This window comes from Delphinus delphis, chromosome 7 (assembly GCF_949987515.2).
Source record: "Delphinus delphis chromosome 7, mDelDel1.2, whole genome shotgun sequence".
NCBI classification, from domain to species: Eukaryota; Metazoa; Chordata; class Mammalia; order Artiodactyla; family Delphinidae; genus Delphinus; species Delphinus delphis.
Genome location: NC_082689.1, coordinates 113,153,544 through 113,172,842, shown reverse-complemented (window position 1 = coordinate 113,172,842; position 19,299 = coordinate 113,153,544). Strand labels below are relative to the sequence as shown.

The following is a 19,299-nucleotide window of genomic DNA, read 5'->3' as shown; positions in this document are numbered from 1 at the left end:
TGTTCAAGTCTTTAATCTGTTTTGAGTTGATTTTTGTGTACAGTGTAAGATAGTGATCCAGCTTCATTCTTTTACATGTGGCCTGACCAGTTTTATGGAACAGACTATCGTTTCTCCATTATATTCTTGACACTTTTGTCTTAAATTAATTGACCATATATGTGTGGGTTTGTTTCTGGGTTCTCTATTCTGCTCCACTGATCTACGTGTCTGATTTTATGCCAATACCATACTGTTGGGACTTCCCTGGTGGCGCAGTGGTTAAGAAACTGCCTGCCAATGCAGAGGACACTGGTTCGATCCCTGGTCCGGGAAGATCCCACATGCTGCAGAGAAACGAAGCCTGTGCACCACAACTATTGAGCCTACCTTCTAGAGCCTCGTGCCTAGAGCCTGTGCTCAGCAGCAAGAGAAACCACCGCAATGAGAAGCCCGCGCACCGCAATGAAGAGTAGCCCCCGCTTGCCGCAACTAGAGAAAGCCCGCGTGCAGCAACGAAGACCCAACACAGCCATAAATAAATAAATAAATAAATACCGTTTGGATTACTATAGCTTACAATATAGTTTGAACTCAGGAAGCTTGATGCCTCTAGCTTTGTTCTTTCTCAAGATTGCTTTGTCTATCTTTGTCTTTTATGGATCCATACAAATTTCAGGATTGTTTGTTCTATTTCTGTGAAAAAATGCCACTGGAATCTTTTTTTTTTTTTTTTTTTTTGCGGTACGCGGGCCTCTCACTGTTGTGGCCTCTCCCGTTGCGGAGCACAGGCTCCAGACGCGCAGGCTCAGCGGCCATGGCTCACGGGCCTAGCCGCTCTGCGGCACGTGGGATCTTCCCGGACCGGGGCACGAACCCGTGTCCCCTGCATCAGCAGGTGGACTCTCAACCACTGCGCCACCAGGGAAGCCCGCCACTGGAATCTTGATAGGATTGCACTGAATCCATAGATTGCACTGGGTGGTATGGACATTTTAACAATATTAATTCTTCCAATCTATAAGAATGGAATATCTTTGCCTTTATTTGTGTCTTCTTCAATTTTTTTCATCAATGTGTTAATAGTTTTCACTGTACAAGTCTTTTGCCTTCTTGGTTAACTTTATTCCTAGGTATTTTATTTATTTATTTTTTTGGCCATGCCACATATCATGCAGGATCTTAGTTCCCTGACCAGGGATTGAACCCGCACCCTCTGCACTGGAAGCTCAGAGTCAACCACTGGACTGGCAGGGAAGTCCCTATTTTATTCTTTTTGATGCAACTATAAATGGGATTGTTTTCTTGATTTCTTTTTCTGATTGTTTTTCTTCGTGTGTAGAAACACAACTGATTTTTGTACATTGATCTTATATCTTGCAACTTCAGTGAATTTATTTATCAGTTATAACAGTTTTTTGGTAGAGTCTTTGGGGTTTTCTATATACAATATTATGTCAGCTGCAAGTAGAGACAGTTTTACTTCCTCCTTTCCCATTTGGATGCCTTTTATTGCTTTTTCTTGTCTTGCTCTGGCTAGGGCTGCCAGTATTATGCTGAATAAAAGTGGCAAGAGTGGGCATCCTTGTCTTGTTCCTGATCTCAGAGAAAAAGCCTTTGGCTTTTCACTATTAAGTATAAAGTTAGCTGTGGGATTGTCTTATGTGACCTTTATTATGTTGCAGTATGTTCCCCCTGTACCCAGTTTGTTGAGTTTTTGTCATGAATAGATATTTGATTTTGTCAAATGCTTTTTCTGCATCTATTGAGATGATCATATGACTTTTACCCTTCATTTTGTTAATGTGGTATATCACACTGATTGATTTGTGGATACTGAACTATCTCTGCATCCCTGGTACAAACCCCACTTGATCATAGTATATGATTTTCTAGTGTATTGTTGAATTCAGTTTGCTAATACTTTGTTGAGAATTTTTGCATCCAATATTCATCAGTGATATTGGTAAGTAATTTCCTTTTTTGTAGTGTCCTTGTCTGGTTTTGGTGTCACAGTAATGCTGGCCTTGTAAAATGAGTTTGGAAGTGATCCCTCCTCTTCAATTTTTGGGAAGATTTGAGAAGGATTAGTATTAATTCTCCTTTAAATATTTGATAGAATTCACCTGTGAAGCCATCTCTTCCTGGACTTTTCTTTGCTGGGATGTTTTAAATTACTGATTCAATCTTCTTCTGCTCAGATTTTCTATCTCTTCATGATTCAGTCATGGTAGGTTGCATGTTCTAGGAATTTATCTGTTTTTTCCTAGGTTATCCAATTTGTTGGTGTAGAATTGTTCATAGTCTCATGATCCTTTCTATGTCTGTCGTTCAGTTGTAATGTCTCCTCTTTCATTTCTGAATTTATTTATTTGAATCTTCTTTTTCCTTAGGTAGTCTAGCTAAAAGTTTCTCAATTTTGTTTATTAAAAAAGAAAAGCAGCTCTCAGTTTTGTTAAGCATCTCTATTGTTTTTATGGATATTATTTCATTTATTTCTGCTTGGCTTTTTATTCCCTTCTTTCTGCCTACATTGGGGATAGTTTGTTCTTCTTCTAGTTCCTTGAGGTAAAAAATTAGGTTATTTGATATCTTTCTTTTGTCTTAATGTAGGCATTTATTGCTGTAAACTTTCCTCTTAGATCTGCTTTTGCAGTATCCCATAGCTTTTGATATATTAGGTCTCCATTTTCATTGGTTTCCAGATACTTTTGGATATCCCATTTGATTTCTTCTTTGACACACTGGTTGTTCAGGAGTGTTTATTTAATATCCACATATTTGTGAATTTTCCAGCTTTCCTCCTGTTATTGATTTGTAGTTTCATACCACTGTGGTCGGAAAAGATACTGGGTATGACTTTGATCTTCTTAAATTTGCTAATACTTGTTTGTGACCTAATGTAAGATCTATCCTGGAAAATGTTTCCTGCACACTTGAGAAGAATGTGTACTGTGCTGCGGTTGGATAGGATGTTCTGTATATGTTAGATTGGTCTAACATAGGGTTCAAGTTCCATGTGTCCTTGATTTTCCGTCTGGATGATCTACCCATTGTTGAAAGTGGGGTATTGAAGTGTTTTACCATTATTGTATTGTTGTCTATTTTTCCCTTCAGATCTGTTAATATCTGCTTAATATATTTAGATGCTCTGATGTTGGTGTGAATATATTTGTGATTGTTATATTTTTGATGAATTGACCACTTTATTATTGTCTAATGACCTTCTCTGTCTTTTGCTACTGTTTTCAGGTTAAAGTCTACTTTGTCTGATATAAGTATAGCTACTCCTGTTCTCTTTTGGTTCCCAATGGCAAGGAAGATCTTTTTCCATCCCTTCACTTTGAGTGTATGTTTCCTTAAAACTGAAGTGAGTCTCTTGTAGGCAGCATATACCAGGGTTCTATTTTTTAATCCATCTAGCCACTCTATGTGCTTTGATTAGAGAAATCAATCCTTTAACACTTAGAGTAATTATTGATAGGTAAGGACTTATTAATGCCATCTCATTAACTGTTTTCTGGCTTATTGGAGTTCCCTTGTACCTTTCCTTCTCTCTTGCTGCCGTCCTTTGTGAACTGCTGATTTTCCATTGTGATATCCGTTGATTCCCTTCTCTTGTTTGTGAATCTACTGAAGGTTTTGTTTTGTGGTTACCATGAGGTTACATTATGACATCTTAGAGATATAAGTCTATTTTGCACTCATAACAATTTAACTTCTATTGCACACAGAACCTCTAATCTTTTATTCCCTTCTTTTTTTCATATTTTTGATGCCACAATTTACATCTTTTTCTACTGTGTATCCATTGATCAACTGTGGTAGCTATGGCTCTTTTTTAAGACTTTTATCCTTCAACCTTTATACTAGAGTTAGGTAGTTAACACACCACCATATTACAGTATTCTGTATTCAGTATTCTCAATCTGACTATATGCTTACTTTTGCCAGTGTGTTGTATATTTTCATATATTTCCATGTTACCAGCCAGTGTCCTTTCATTTCAGCTTGAAGAACTCCTTTAGGCATTTCTTGCAGGCAGGTCTAGTGGTGATAAACTCCCTCAGCTTTTATTTGTTAGGGAAAGTCTTGTTTGTTTGTTTTTTTCCAGTCCAGGTCTTTTATTTTCTTTATACCCATCATGCCATGAATTCATAGGGAATGGGCTACAACAGTTCAGGCTCCTTTCCATTGGTTCTCACAAAGTGTGCTTCTCTGGGTGGAGCAGGCTGGCGCTTCAGTTGAACCCAAGTACCTTTCTCTTTGGCTTCCTTCTTTTTCTGATCATTTTCCTTCACCCATTTCAGGAAGCTATCTTGGCTCTTAGAGTGCTTAATATGCTTGATACGCTCATTAATTCTCTTGGCAAGAATCTTGCCCTTGTTTGTTTACAATGATGCCAACAGCATGCTGGGTTAACATTGTAGACTCTCCCAGTTTTGCCGTGGTAACATCTGTGGGGCATTCCTTTTTGAACAGTGCCCATTCCCTTGATATCTACAATAACACCTTTCTTGTAGATTCGCATGTATGTGGCCAAAGGAACAACTCCATATTTTCTAAAAGGCCTAGAGAACGTGTAGCAGGTGCCCCTTTGTGTTGGTCATTTTGGCGAATACATTTTCATATAATTTCTGTGGCAAGGAGATCGAAGAATGCTTCAGATAATCCATCAAAGCCAAATCACTGTTACAACGAATGCACACTTCACTTTAAATGGTGAGAAGAATGCCTGAGAGACAGGGGGAGGGATAGGAGGCTCCGGGAGCCACGTGCGTAAGGAAAGTCTTTTTTTTTTTTTTTTTCCGTACGCGGGCCTCTCACTGTTGTGGCCACTCCCGTTGCGGAGCACAGGCTCCAGACCTGCAGGCCCAGTGGCCATGGCTCATGGTCCCAGCTGCTCCGCGGCATGTGGGATCCTCCCGGACCAGGGCACGAACCCATGTCCCCCACATCAGCAGGTGGACTCTCAACCACTGCGCCACCAGGGAAGCCCATGGGAAAGTCTTTTTCTTGCCTTCATTTCTGAAGGGCAACTTTGCGGGGTATAGTATTCTTGGTAGTTTCTTCCATTCAGCACTTCAAACATATCATCCCCTTTTCTCCTGGACTGCAAGGTCTCTGTTCAGAAATCCATTGATAGCCTTATGGGTGTTTCCTTCTATGATTTTTTTTCTCTCTTGCTGCTTTTAAAATTCTCTTTGATTTTAGACAGTTTTATTATAATGGGTATTGGACAAGATCATTTTGGACTGAAATCTTAGGGTAACCTATGAGCTTCATGAACTTGGATGTCCAAATCTCTCCCCTGGTTTGACAGGTTCTCAGCTATTATTTCCTTTACATAAGCTTTCTACTCCTTTCTTCCTCTCTTCTTCTCCTGGGATTCCAATGATGCCTACATTGTTTCTCTTAATGGTGTCATGAAAGTCCCACCAGCTTTCTTCACTCCTTTTTGTTCTTTTTTCTTTTTGTTCCTCACATTGGATATTTTCAATTGATCTGCCTTCAAGCTCACTGATTCTTCTGTTTGGTCGTCTGCTGTTAAAGCTCTGTGCTGAATTCTTCAGTTCTGTCATTTCATTCTTCAGCTCCAAAATTTGTTTGGTTCTTTTTTTACATCTTCTATCTCTTCATTAAACTTCTCATTTTGGTCTTATGTTGTCTTCCTGATATCATTAAACTGTTTATCTGTGTTCTTTTGTAGCTAAGAGTCTTTGGAACAGTTATTATGAATTCTTTATTAGGAAATTCAGGATCTTTATTTCTTTGGGCGTTACTGGAGGTTCTTTTGGTGGAGTCATGTTTCCCTGATTCTTCATGATTCCTATAGCTTTGCGTGTCTGCACATTTGAAGAAGCAGTCACCTTTTCCAGACTTTACGGGTAAGGGAAGACTTTCACCTAGGGGTGGGGTCATGCTGGAGTGCGCTGTGGCCCTCGGTCAGTGGTGCGGGGCACCAAGAGCAGGCGCATACGGTGGCGCCAGGTCCGGTGGGGCATGTCTTTTGGCTCAGGCTGCTAGGGTCTACATCATCAGCAACTGTGTGCTCCATGGTGAGTACTGCTGAGGGTCCATAGTGGCCGCAAGGGGTACTGGGGTCCATAGTATCACTTGGGGTCAAGTGGCTAGACACCAGGATAGGCAGAGATGGTGGCCAGAGCCAATGATGTGCCACACTCAGCTCTGAGGGCCAACTGCAGGTGCCTATATAGTTTCAAGTGCCTATATAGTGCCTGCCAGCTGCAGACACACAGACAGCGGTAGGGGCCAAGGCAAGCAGCAAGGGCTGGGACCAACTATAAGCTCACTAGCAGCTGTGGGATTCCTACCATGGCCCTGCGGTAGCTGCACACTTCCCAGCCCCACAAGCCATGCACAGTGTAATGGAGGCTGGTGACAGGGGTTGGGCCAGGGGTGTGCAAGTGCATAGCTCAAGTGGCTGGCGGCAGGTCAATGCAGCAGGGCAGGCTAGTGACAGAAGACAAGGCCTGATCCAGACCAACATGTAGCTGTGGAGGCTGGCGGCCGGAGTGCTCTCCTGTGGCTGCCAGGATACCCGCTCCCAAACTGCACATTGCAGTGGAGGCCTGCAGTGTGGAAAGGCACAGCTGGAGGCACTAGCTGCAAGGAAGCACATTGTGGCGGGGTCAGCTGTGGAGGTGTAGGCTGCTGTCTTGCACTCAAGAGGGCTGCTTGCTGCCCGTGCGGTTCCCAGGCTCCCCAAGTGCAGGGGGGGAGAGTGGGGAAATGGAGCAAGGAAGGACTCGGGCTTCTGGCATCAGTGAACGTGAATACCTATAGGGCAAAAGTTGCTGAAATATGCAGGGGTCCATGGTGGTGAAATCTGCTAAGTTTTTCTGCAGAGCAGGTCACTGAGAACCACACTCACTCCCACTGCATGGCTGCCACTGGTATCCCCTGCTTTTCTTCCTTGCTCCTAGCCATTTCAATACACTTCAGTTTTGCCATTCTGGGTGGGAGCTTCGTGTGGTGCTCTGAAAGTCTTGGGGAAACTGGTCACTTCCTCCATTCTTCCTTTCCTGGCCAGGGGAACTCTTCCTATCTGGGAAGTTCCCTCATGGCACTGAGCAACCCCAACTTGGGGGAAGGGATAATGCAGTCAAAATGAAGCTGTCTTCTTCCTTCTTTTTCTTGCAGTTATTCTCAGGTTTTTGGTTCCACTGTATCACTAAATTTTCTCAAGTGGACTCCGGAGCTCTCCCAGAGCTGTTTTCATTAATGGATAGCTAATTGTTAATTATTGTGGGGAGATGGAGGCTGAGTTCTTCCTTTCCAATCTGGATGCCTTTTAATGCATTTGCTTGACTAACTGCTTTGTGTAGAACCTCCAGTACCATTATGAATAGAAGTGGCAAAAATTGGACATCTTGTCTTGTTCCTAATCTTAGGGGGAAAGCATCTAGTCTTTAACCAGTAAGTATGATGTTAGCTGGGGCTTTTCCATAGAGATCCTTTGCGAGATTAGGAAGTTACCTTCTATTCCTAGCATATTGATTGTTTTCACCATGAAGGGGTGTTGAATTTTATAAAATAATTGTTCTGTGTCTGTTGAGATGCAGTGTTCACCCTTTATTCTATTGATGTGGTGTATTACATTATTTTATTTTTGATGTTAAATACACCTTGCATTCCTAAGATAAATCCCACTTGGCCATGGTATATAAGCCCTTTTATATATTGCTGGATTCAATTAGAGTATTTTGTTGATGATTTATCCATCTATATTCGTAAGAGAATTGGTTTGTAGTTTTCTTGCGCTGTGTTTGGTTTTCTTACCAGGGTAACATTGACTTCATAGAGTGAGCTGAGAAGAAATCCCTCCCTTCCTATTTTTTGGAAGACTTTGTGAAGAACTGCTATTAATTCTTCTTTAAATGTTTGGTAGAATTCACCAGTTTTACCTAAGCTTTTCCCTGATGTAGATTTTTTTATTTACTAATTCAATCTATTTACTTGTTATAGGTCTTTTCAGATTTTCTATTTCTTCTCAAAACAGTTTTGTTAGTTTGTGTCTTTCTAGGAATGTGCCCATTTCACCTACATTATCTAACTTGTTGGCATACAGTTGTTTATAATATTTGCCTATAATTCTTTTCATTTCTGTACAGTTGGTAGTAATATTCCTCTTTCATTTCTGATTTTAGTATTTTTAGTTTTCTCTCTTTTTTGCTTTGTCAGTCCAGCTAAAGTCTTATCAATTTGGATGATATTTTCAAGGGACTAACTGCTTTTATTGATTTTCTCTATTGTTTTTCTATTCTCTATTTCATTAATTTATGTGCTAATCTTTATTATTTCCTTCCTTCTATTTGAGTTTGTCCTCTTTTTCCAGTGTCTTAAGATGGAAGGTTAAGTTGTTTATTTTGAGATCTTTCCTTTTCAATGTAGGCATTTACAAATATAAATTTCTCTCTGTGTACTGCTTTAGCTGAATCCTAAATGCTTTGGCATGCTGTTTCTTCAGTTTTATTCATCTCAAAGTATTTTCTAATTTCCCTTGTGATTTTTTTTTTAAATATTTATTTTTTGGCTGTGTCAGGTCTTAGTTGCAGCACGCGGGCTCTTTGTTGTGGTGCGTGGGCTTCTCTCTACTTCTGACATGGAGGCTTTTCTCTAGTTGTGGTGCATGGGCTCCAGAGCATGCGGGCTCATTAGTTGCGGCACATGGGCTCTCTAGTTGTGGCACACGGGCTCCAGAGTGCACGGACTCAGTAGTGGCAGCACACAGCCTCCCTAGTTGTGGCACGTGGACTCTCTAGTTGCAGCATGTGGGCTTAGTTGCCCCATGGCACGTGGGATCTTAGTTCCCCAACCACGGATCGATCTGGTGTTCCCTGCATTGCAAGACCAATTCTTAACCACTGGACCACCAGGGAAGTCCCATGATTTCTTTTCAGATCATTGATCATTCAGTAGTAAGTTATTTAATTTCCATATATTTGTGAATTTCACCAAGTTCACTGATTTTACTTTCTAATTTCATTCCACTGTGTTCAGAGAATGATTTCAACCCTTTCAACTTTATTGATGATTTTAACGGCCTACCACATGGTCTATCCTGAAGTATGTTCTACGTACACTTGGGAAGAAGATGAATTCTGCTATTGTTGGGTGGAGTGTTCTAAAGATGTCTATTTTATCTACTTGGATATAGTGTCATTCAAGTCTTCTATTTCCTTCATGATCATTTGCCTAGCTTTTCTATCCATTATTGAAAGGGGGGTACTGAAGGCTGTGACTATTATTGTTGAACTTTCTATTTCTCCATTCTGTCAGGTTTTCTTTTATATATTTTGGATCTCTGTTTTTAGGTACCTATTTGTTTATAATTGTTATGTCTTCCTAACGGACTGCCCCTTTTGTCATTATAAAATGTCTCTCTTCATCTCTAGTAACTTTTGTTTTGTTTTGTTTTACAGTCTATTTTGTCTGATACATAGCCTCTCCAACTTTCTTATGGTTACTATTTGCATAATATATGTTTTTCCTTCCTTTTACATTTAATCTATTTGTATCTCTGAATCTAAAGTATGTCTGAAGTAGAAAGAATATAGCTAGATCTTGTTTTTCATCCTGCCTGACAATCTTTGCCTTTTAATTGGATTGTTTAATCCACTGACATTTAATGTTTTTATTGATATAGTTAGATTATGTTTGCCGTCTTACTTTTTGTTTTCTATGCTTCACGTCTTTTTCTTGTTCCCTATTTCTCACTGCTTTCTTCTGCATTAAGTGAATCTTTACAGTGTGGCATTTTAATTCCCTTAATGATATTTTTCACTATACTTGTTTTAAGTTATTTTCCTTGTGGTTTCTCTAAGGCTTATGAGAATACATTTCAAATTGATACTAACTTAACTACAGTGAGATACAATAATGTTACTCTTATATAGTTCTATTTCCTCTTCTTCCTTTGTGTGTGTGTGTGTGTGTGTGTGTGTGTGTGTGTGTGTGTGTGTATACACACACACACACATATATGGTGTTTATTAAATCTGTTTGCTTATGTGCATTTTATTGAAAATGAGGTTTAACATTAGTGGAATAAATTTATTTTCCTATGTATAAAGTGACACTTTTTGCCCTTTGTCATTTTATCTATTGGGGTTTTCATATTATTTTGGTCAATTTAAGAAATTCTTTTTTTTAATATATATACATTTTAAAAATTTATTTATTTAATTTATTTATTTTTAGCTGTGTTGGGTCTTTGTTGCTGTGTGCGGGCTTTCTCTAGTTGTGAGTGGGGGCTACTCTTCGTTGTGGTGCGCGGGCTTCTCATTGCGGTGGCTTCTCTTGTTGCAGAGCATGGGCTCTAGGCACCCAGCCTTCAGGAGTTGTGGCTCGTGGGCTCTGGAGTGCAGGCTCAGTAGTTGTGGCGCACGGGCTTAGTTGCTCTGCAGCATGTGGGATCTTCCCGGATCAGGGCTCGAAACCGTGTCCCCTGCATTGTTAATGGGATGAGGTTGCTAGAATTACACAGAAACATCCTTCTTATTTTATCTTTTAGTGTAGAAAATTAACCTTTTCATTTTTATTGCTTCCAATGTTTGAAACTTCTTAACCTTCTAAGATCTGAAACACATTAAAAGTTTTCCTACACATGGACCATAAACTCTAGGTACATAGCTAAACTTTTTTTCCTCCTTTTTTACAGATAAAATCTCTGCATGACTTACTCTGGTTTGTGCTAGAGATGCGGGTTTGTTCAATGAATATCAGAGACATAAACTATCTGTAGCTACATGCCATAGATACTCAGGTAGGTATTAGTGGAGATGCCAGTTAACACACTGGGTTCACTTCAGCTTTACATAGCATACTCTGCACTGCTGAGTGAGATAACACACCTCAACATATCAAATAATGTCATTACACAAATCAGGCACTGAATGTAATATCAACAAGCGATTCAATGTTGTACTTGTTTCTGTTTCACACTTGGATGGCCATCCTGTACATAATGCTTAATTCACTTAGATCACATTTTGATGGTGCTATGATTAGGATTTAAACTGATGTTCCTAAAAATTGTTTACCAGTTTTCCCAAAACTATTTATTAAAAAAAAAAAAGAAAAGAAACCCTCTGTTTTAAACTGGAGATATGACAACTAAATGCAGATACTAGACTACATCTTGCACTAGAAGGAAAAATAATGGTATAAAGGATGGCGGTATAAGGATAATGGTATAGAATAATGGTATAATGGTTCACTTAACAAAATTGGAATGGGGAAGGCAGATTAGAAAGATACATTTATTATAATAATGTTAAATTTATCAAAATTGATGATTATACTATTGTTATGGAAAGGATGTCTCTCTTCTTAGGAAATACAAGTCAAAGTGTTTAAGGGTAAAGGATCATGATATATCTAACTATTGTCACATGGATCAAAAAAAAAAATCCAAAAAACAAAACAAGCACCACATTCATAATAGAAAAGTGCTTCTCAAACAAAGGTGATTTGCCCCACAAGGGCACATTTGCTTATGTCCAGAGACATTTTGGGGAGAGGGAGCTACCAGTATCTGATGGGTGGAGGCCAGGGATGCTGCTAAACACCCTACAAAGCACAGGTCAGCCCCCCAAAACAAAGAATTATCTGGCCCCAAATGGTGATAGCATCAAGGTTGGAAAACCCTGATACAGAGAAAGGAAATGATGGAGCGAGTGGGATAGAACGTCAACAATCAATGTATCTGGGTGAGGTGTATGTGGATGCTGTTTTAATTTTTCTTAACCTTATAATTTTTCTGTAATTTGGAAATTAATTCCAAATAAAACATTTTTAAAAGCCTTTTTAAAAGTACTTTGTTGTGATGATTACTTTATCATACATTAAACCACTGCAGTGAAAAGTGGACCTATTTGGGAACTCTCTATTCTATTTCACTGATATTAGACATCTTTTTTCCCAGTGCCACGTTCTTTCCATTTCTGTTTCTATGTAATTCTAGCAACCTCATCCCATTAACAAAAAAAGAACTTCTTTTAAATATACATATACCTATGTACCTACATATTGATATCTTTACTTTTTCCAAATTAATTTGTTTTCTTATTTTTAAAAAACATCTTATTGGGATCCTGAGTTGAAAGCATTTTTTTAATCCAGAATGCCATCTCACACGGTTCTTTGGGAAACGTCTCCTGAAGACCTGGAGCAGTGAACATTTCTAGTGAGGAGTCTTTGAATTATCAAAGTCCTTAAGAATTGACAGTTCTTTGGAAATTAATGAAGCAAGGCACTTTAATATGTGTGCATTAAAAGTGCAAACATCATATGGTTGGGTTGTTTATTTGCCTGATTATTTTTCAGGAAACGGTGAGTGAGGCTGGGCTCTGAGAAGCTGAAGTGGTGATTCCCCAATGAGAGCCCCACTCATGTAATCTAAGCTTTTCAGGGCCATCCAAAATGCAAAGTGATGTTAAGCCACACGTGATACTAAGCATATGTTTGGATTAGAACAATGTACTACAAACACATTTTCAAAGGTTCACACGTGGAAAACGCTTTTGGGCTTTTTAGGCCACAGAACCTTAAAGCCTAAGCGACGTTAAGGTAGGCAATTAAATACATCTACCATAGACACACTTCTCTGCAAGGATCTGGAGCTCTGTCTGGAATATAGCAGAATACCAATATATCAATGAATTAGAAACCTGGATGCTATTTCGCTTCTATTCTACCTCTGTTTATTAATGATTTCTTCAAAGTAAAATAATATAAAAAGGTTCACAAGAGGATATGTGTTAATATATTTAATAAATGTCTCATAAAATCATTTTCATAGGTAAGCCAAGTGTGATAAAGAGAAAGACCTCATTTGTGGTAGCTGGCTGCTTTCCCCAGTCCTCTCTTTTCCCTTTTGCCCCATATCCAGGTAACCTGATAAGAAGGACAGCTCACACCCTCAGGCCCTTGGCACTAAAATTTCAAACCATGTAAGCCTCAGACTGAGCATGGGAACCTCCACCTGGCTCACTTCGTAACTGCAATAAAAACTCAAGGCCCCGCGTTGCTCCTGTTCTACTCCAGACCAAACCAGAGCTATTCTCCTCGGGTGATACATTTGCTATTGACTGTTGTGAGTCGTGAATCCTTTTACACAACCCACTGGAGCCCATGTGTCATTTGTCCCAACCTCCATAATCTCCTGAGACAGGGGACTGCCCAGCATCCAGCAGGGGATGCTAGGGACCCAAATAAAACACCAACTGACTAGTTTTGCTTATTGATTTCTCAGAATCACTTGCCAAGGAGCTAGGAAGACTCCAGTCTCTAGGAAGTCTTCCAGAGCAAAGACCAGGAGAGTGATGACATCATGTTGGTATCCATGAATAAGTAAGGATTTGAAATATACTGAAGCAAATGTCTAAGACAGGGTTAATAATTCATACAACTAAATCTGAAGGGATAAAAATTAAACCATATGGAATGCAATACTGAAGACATATCTTCAGTTACACTTCTACTTTTATTATTTTAACAGAAACATTTAAAATGAAAAGTTTTCTTATACCTAAACTACACATTAAAAAGCAAAACACAGAATCCCAGCTCTCACCCAAATGGCACTCCAAGGGCACCAAGAGGAGTCACCAGGACTGTGGGGACCGCCGTGTAAGCCAGGAAGTTTCCAATCTGGCCAACAGCCACTGTCAAGAGAATCACAAGGGTATCACTGCAATTACAAAAATCTCTTTGAGCATTCATCACAGAGTTGAATTTTGCAAGACTGTGCTCTGAAAGGGCTACTTCTTTCTCATTACTGGTGAGGAAGGAAATATGGGGCATCATTTGCATGATTAAGAGTCCTGAGGGCAGAGGAGAGCAGGCCCCATAGTATCACTGGCCCAATTAGTTTCAACCCTCTATGGAAATTCCCAGTCTAACCAGCAGTGACTGACAGTGGGTACAAGAGTATATTTCCACTTTCTTCTTAACACATCCCTGTTTTAAGATAGATCATGTAGAGCTTTCCATGCCCCTTCAAGTGGCCTGGGATCTAGTCCAGTGACACACTGCTGGCACATCAAGTGGAAACACTACTGCCTGTACAGGGCTGTGCCTGGGGCTGCACTGAGATAGACAGATAGATAGATAGATAGATAGAGCTTAAAAATGAGTTCTTCGATGAATCAATGTCTACTAGAAAATTTCTTGCCTAAAAGACAATGTGTGACAAAAAGACCTCAAGATATATCTGAAATATCTAACAGAATTTTTCTTTATATATGTAAAGGTCTGAACTCTAATTTTATTATTTTTATATTATAACACATGACCTCTGATCTGGTACTTAAGGCTGAGTGAAGAAACTCCTTTGTAAAACTAGTTGTGTGGGGCACAAGCTCACCAAATGCCCACAGCCCAACTACAGATGAGGAAGCAGGAGCTGCTTAATTTCTTCAGACCCAGGACAGTCTGACCTGGACAAAATTCAGGGCCAACAGCAGGCAGCAGGATCCTCTGCCTTCACCCTCCACTGTCTCCCACCATCCTGGTCCTTATTCCAAAGAACAAGCTAAGCTCATCCCACCCCCTCCATCCAGCCCTGACAGACAAATGACTGATCTTACAAAAGGAGACCAAGCTCTTCACCACAAAGAGTACTTACTTGCAATTGTTCCTGCCCACCACACAATGTCTGTTAAATAGGAGGTACCTGTAAAAGAGTGAGACAAAAACATCAGGAAAGTACGAACCAAGAGGTTTACAAGCTACACACTTAAAAGAGGAATTTTTAAATAAAACTAAAATTGAAAAGAATGAATGCCATACTTTTATTCACCCTACAAAGAAACTTTAAAGTAGTCTATAAAGAGCAGCATGAGAAACGATTAAAAGTGGCAAAATACTTTCTGCAATCAACACAAGCTGACCCAAGCAAATAAAATCTTTATAAATTGTACTTTATTTGGGAGGGGGGCTCAACACATCATCTAGAGACAAATATTCTTTGGAGTAACTTTTTATATGTTGATTTCAAACGAGATTTGACCTTCAAAGTCCAATTCTCTCATGCATTTACTGAAACCCATTTATATGATAATTTTTCTAGTACAGGGTTCTGTGACTTGCTGCTTAAACAGGTTCATAATGTAGAACCTTTGTGACATGGCTCTTTTTGCAACCATGTGAAAATGGTTGAAAGCAGACCCTTACACTCACTCAATGATCGGACATTGTACACAGTGGTTTCCCTTTTACTCTCTTGGATTACCCTCTTATGCCCCAATGCATGCCAGGGCAGGCACAGATGGGAGCAGGTCTCCTCGTCACATCCATCTCTCCTTTTGTCCTTCTTCAGGTATGTCAAAATGCTCCCAGTCTAACAGGATTTTTTCACTTCAGACTAAAACACCTAATCTATTTGGATGTTTTAATTCGCAATAATTTGGTATAATGAACATAGGAAGCCAGGCTGCTTCTTTGAGGAGCAGAGCTACAGGTATTTAAAAAGTACTTTTAAGAAAATGAGACCAATAAGTAATGATAGAGTGGAAGGAATGGTCTAGTTCAAATAGCACCATTTGGTAACATCACAGTAAAAACTGATTCAGGCAAGAACCATCAATCGAGACTAAAATAAGTGAATGAAAGTTTGTTGAGGGACAGGATTGCCACGTAACCTCCATGAATCACCTCCACCAGTTTTTTTATTAATCACAAAGAGAAAAAGTTATCTTTACAGTACTCTAAGACCCTGACGGACATCACCTTAACTAAGTGGTCAAAGTTGACACCATCAGCAGTGGGACAAACCAAATCCTGCACCTCCTGAGGGCGCATTGAGAAAGGCACAACATCACATCTGCAGTACTCCTGCCAGACTGCATCACCTGAATCTAATCATGAGGAAATTGTGAAATGGTCCACATATCAGCTGGCCTGTACACTTCAAAATCAGCAAGGTCATGAAAGACAAAGGTATTGTTGCAAATGACAGGAAACAAAAGAGATGTGACTAAACACATGATGTTAGATGGGAAAAAAGGCTGCTATAAAGGACAACATTGGGGTAACTGGCAAAACTTCAATATGGATTGTTGTAGATAATTGAGTAACAAAACCCCTTCACTTTCTGCATGAGAATGCGACTATAAAGCTGACAGCCATGTGGCCAGGGGACAGCACGTAAGGTAAAAATGACCTCTGACGGGCAAATGGCATCTGACTGGAGGTTGGGCTCCCCTAGTGCAATACCTCTGAGAATAGGAACAGCTCTTTCAGGGCCCGGGATTCCTGCCTCTATGACTTTATACTGGAGGGCATGAGGCTTGTAAGGCTGGGCAGCTGTGACACCGTCTGCTGCAGTTCTGCCTCTGGGACCCTAAACCATGCTCTGCCTCTGCTACCAGGCTCCAACAGAGAGGGCCTGACACTGGCTGTGGCTCCTGTCCCATGTCCCTCTGAGTGTGTCTGATACAAATGTGGCCCATGATGTCCTACATATCAGAAAGTAGAGCTGAGCTGAAGAATGCCCTGCAGTGAACACTGCAGAACAATGATCAACTATTAGTATAGAATCCTTGTTCAATCTCCCAAATGTGCTAAATCACACTGTGGCTATTTTAGAGCATGTCTTTTACTTACATGTGGAATCTGAAAAAAAAAAAAAAGACACAGAATTGTCAAAGCAATCCTGATGAAAAAGAACTAAGCTGGAGGCATAATCCTCCCAGACTTCAGACAATACTATAAAGCTACAGTAATTAAGACAGCATGGTACTGGCACAAAAACAGACAGATCAATGGAACAAGATAGACAGCCCAGAAATAAACCTATATACCTATGGTCAATTAATCTTCAACAAAGGAGGCAAGAATATACAATGGAGAAGACATTCTCTTCAGCAAGTGGTGTTGGGAAAGCTGGACAGCGTCACGTAAATCAATGAAATTAAAACACTCCCTCACACCATGTTCAAACATAAACTCAAAATGACATAAAGACCTAAATATAAGACATAAAACTCCTAAAACAGAACATAGGCAAAACATTCTCTGACATAAATCATAGCAATATTTTCTTAGATCAGGCTCCCAAGGCAAAAGAAATAAAAGCAAAAATAAACAAATGGTACCTAATCAAACTTAAAAACTTTTGCACAGCAAAGGAAACCATCAAAGAAACAAAAAGACAACCTACGGAATGGGAGAAAATATTTGCAAATGACACAACCAACAAGGGCTTAATTTCCAAAATATACAAACAGCTTATGCAACTCAATATCAAAAAAACAAACAACCCAATCAAAAAATGGGCAGAAGATCTATATAGACATTTCTCCAAAGAAGACATAAAGGTGGCCAACAGACACATGAAAAGATGCTCAACATTGCTAATTATTAGAGAAATGCAAATCAAAACCACAATGAGCCTCACACCTGTCAGAATGGCTATCATCAAAAAGTATACAAATAATAAATACTGGAGAGGGTGTGGAGAAAAGGGAACTCTCCTACACTGTTGGTAGGGATATAAATTGGTGCAGCCACTATGGAAAACAGTATGGAGGTTCCTTAAAGCACTAAAAATAGAGCTATCATATGATCCAGCGATTGCTCCACTCTTGGTTATATATTGGGAAAAGATGAAAACTCTAATCTGAAAAGATACATGCAGCCTGATGTTCACAGCAGCATGATTTACAATAACCAAGACACGGAAGCAACCTAAGTGTCTATCAACAGATGAACAGATAAAGAAGATATGGGGTGTGTGCGTGTGTGTGTGTACACACACACACACACACACACACACACACACACAAAATGGAACATTACTCAGCCACTAAAAAGAATGAAATATTGCCATTTGTAACAATGGAGATAGACCTAGAGAATATCATACTAAGTGAAGTTAAGTCAAAGACAAACATTATATGATAACACTTACATGGGGACTCTAAAAATAATGCAAATGAATCTATATACAAAACAGAAAAAGACTCACAGACACAGAAAACAAAATTATGGTTACCAAAGGGGAAAAGGAGGGGCAGATAAATAAGGAGTATGGGGTTAACAGATACACATTACTATATATAAAATAGAAAAGCAACAAAAATCTACTGTATAACACAGAGAACAATATTCAATATCTTGTAATAACCTATAATGGAAAATAATCTGAAAAAATACATATAAATAACTGAATCACTTTGCTGAACACCTGAAACTAATATTGCAAATCAACTATATTTCAATTAAAAAAATTTTCAACAAAACCAAATTTATAGATACAAAGAACAGATCAGTGGTCTTTATTTAATTATTGTTATATATGTTACATTTTTTATGTTACAAACCCAACAATATATTGTTGTAACTTATAATAAAGATGTTAACTTTGTTATTTTATATCCTAAAGAAGCTTAGAAAACAAAGGAAATCAAGTATAAACTTATAGTAGACCTTTTCATTGTTATAAAATGTCCTTCTTGGGCTTCCTTGGTGGCGCAGTGGTTGAGAATCTTCCTGCCAATGCAGGGGACACGGGTTCGAGCCCTGGTCCGGGAAGATCCCACATGCTGTGGAGCAACTAAGCCCGTGTGCCACAACTACTGAGCTTGCGCTCTAGAGCCCACGAGCCACAACTACTGAAGCCCGCATGCCTAGAGCCCGTGTTCCACAACAAGAGAAGCCACAGCAATGAGAAGCCCGTGCACCGCAACGAGGAGTGGTCCCCGCTCTCCACAACTAAAGAAAGCCCGCGTGCAGCAAAGAAGACACAATGCAGCCAAAAAAAAATGTCCTTCTTTGGCTACAGTAACAATTTTTGCCTTAAAGTCTGTTCTGTTTCATACTAGCATGGCCACTCCTGCTCTCTTTTGTGTATAAGTAAATATTATTGCTTATTATTTAAAATAACTGTGAACACATTTCATTCTAGATCTTGAAGCTTGTTTTTATAGCAGATGCACACAATAATTTACTCAACAGCTTTTCAAAAATTCTATATATAATATTCGAAAGATTTTAGGGACTCTGAGATCAAGGAATCAGTCACAATCTTTTCTGTTGGGGGTCTATGCTGGGGGCAGGGAAAGGCCAATTCCTTTTACTGTGATGAATACAGTTTTGTCGTGAGTGCTTACGCAGTCACGGGATCACTGCTACAGCAGCAGCTAGAATGTGGGCAACACTCGGGCAGTGAAAGCTTGTCCAAGGATGCCAGCACAATGGGACCCACTGAAGCTCTCCTCTTTCACTGCTATAGTTTCCCCCACACCATTAACTACCACACAGCACGTGCTTTTGACAGTCTGAAATGGACTG

General features: G+C 39.6%; 1 protein-coding gene and 1 pseudogene across 3 annotated transcripts in view; both read right to left on the bottom strand.

The window, feature by feature from the left end:
* The window catches only part of NIPA1 (NIPA magnesium transporter 1), a 41,300-nt gene that overhangs the window by 12,077 nt on the left and 9,924 nt on the right, over positions 1 to 19,299 (bottom strand). For all 3 annotated transcript variants that reach the window (XM_060017029.1, XM_060017028.1, XM_060017030.1), the window contains 2 exons: positions 14,633 to 14,680; positions 13,580 to 13,670 (listed from right to left, as the gene is read on the bottom strand). In XM_060017029.1, coding sequence (XP_059873012.1) covers positions 13,580 to 13,670; positions 14,633 to 14,680 — 139 coding nt within the window. The remainder of the gene's footprint in view (positions 1 to 13,579; positions 13,671 to 14,632; positions 14,681 to 19,299) is intronic.
* Positions 3,531 to 4,655, bottom strand: LOC132428750 (large ribosomal subunit protein eL21-like; annotated as a pseudogene).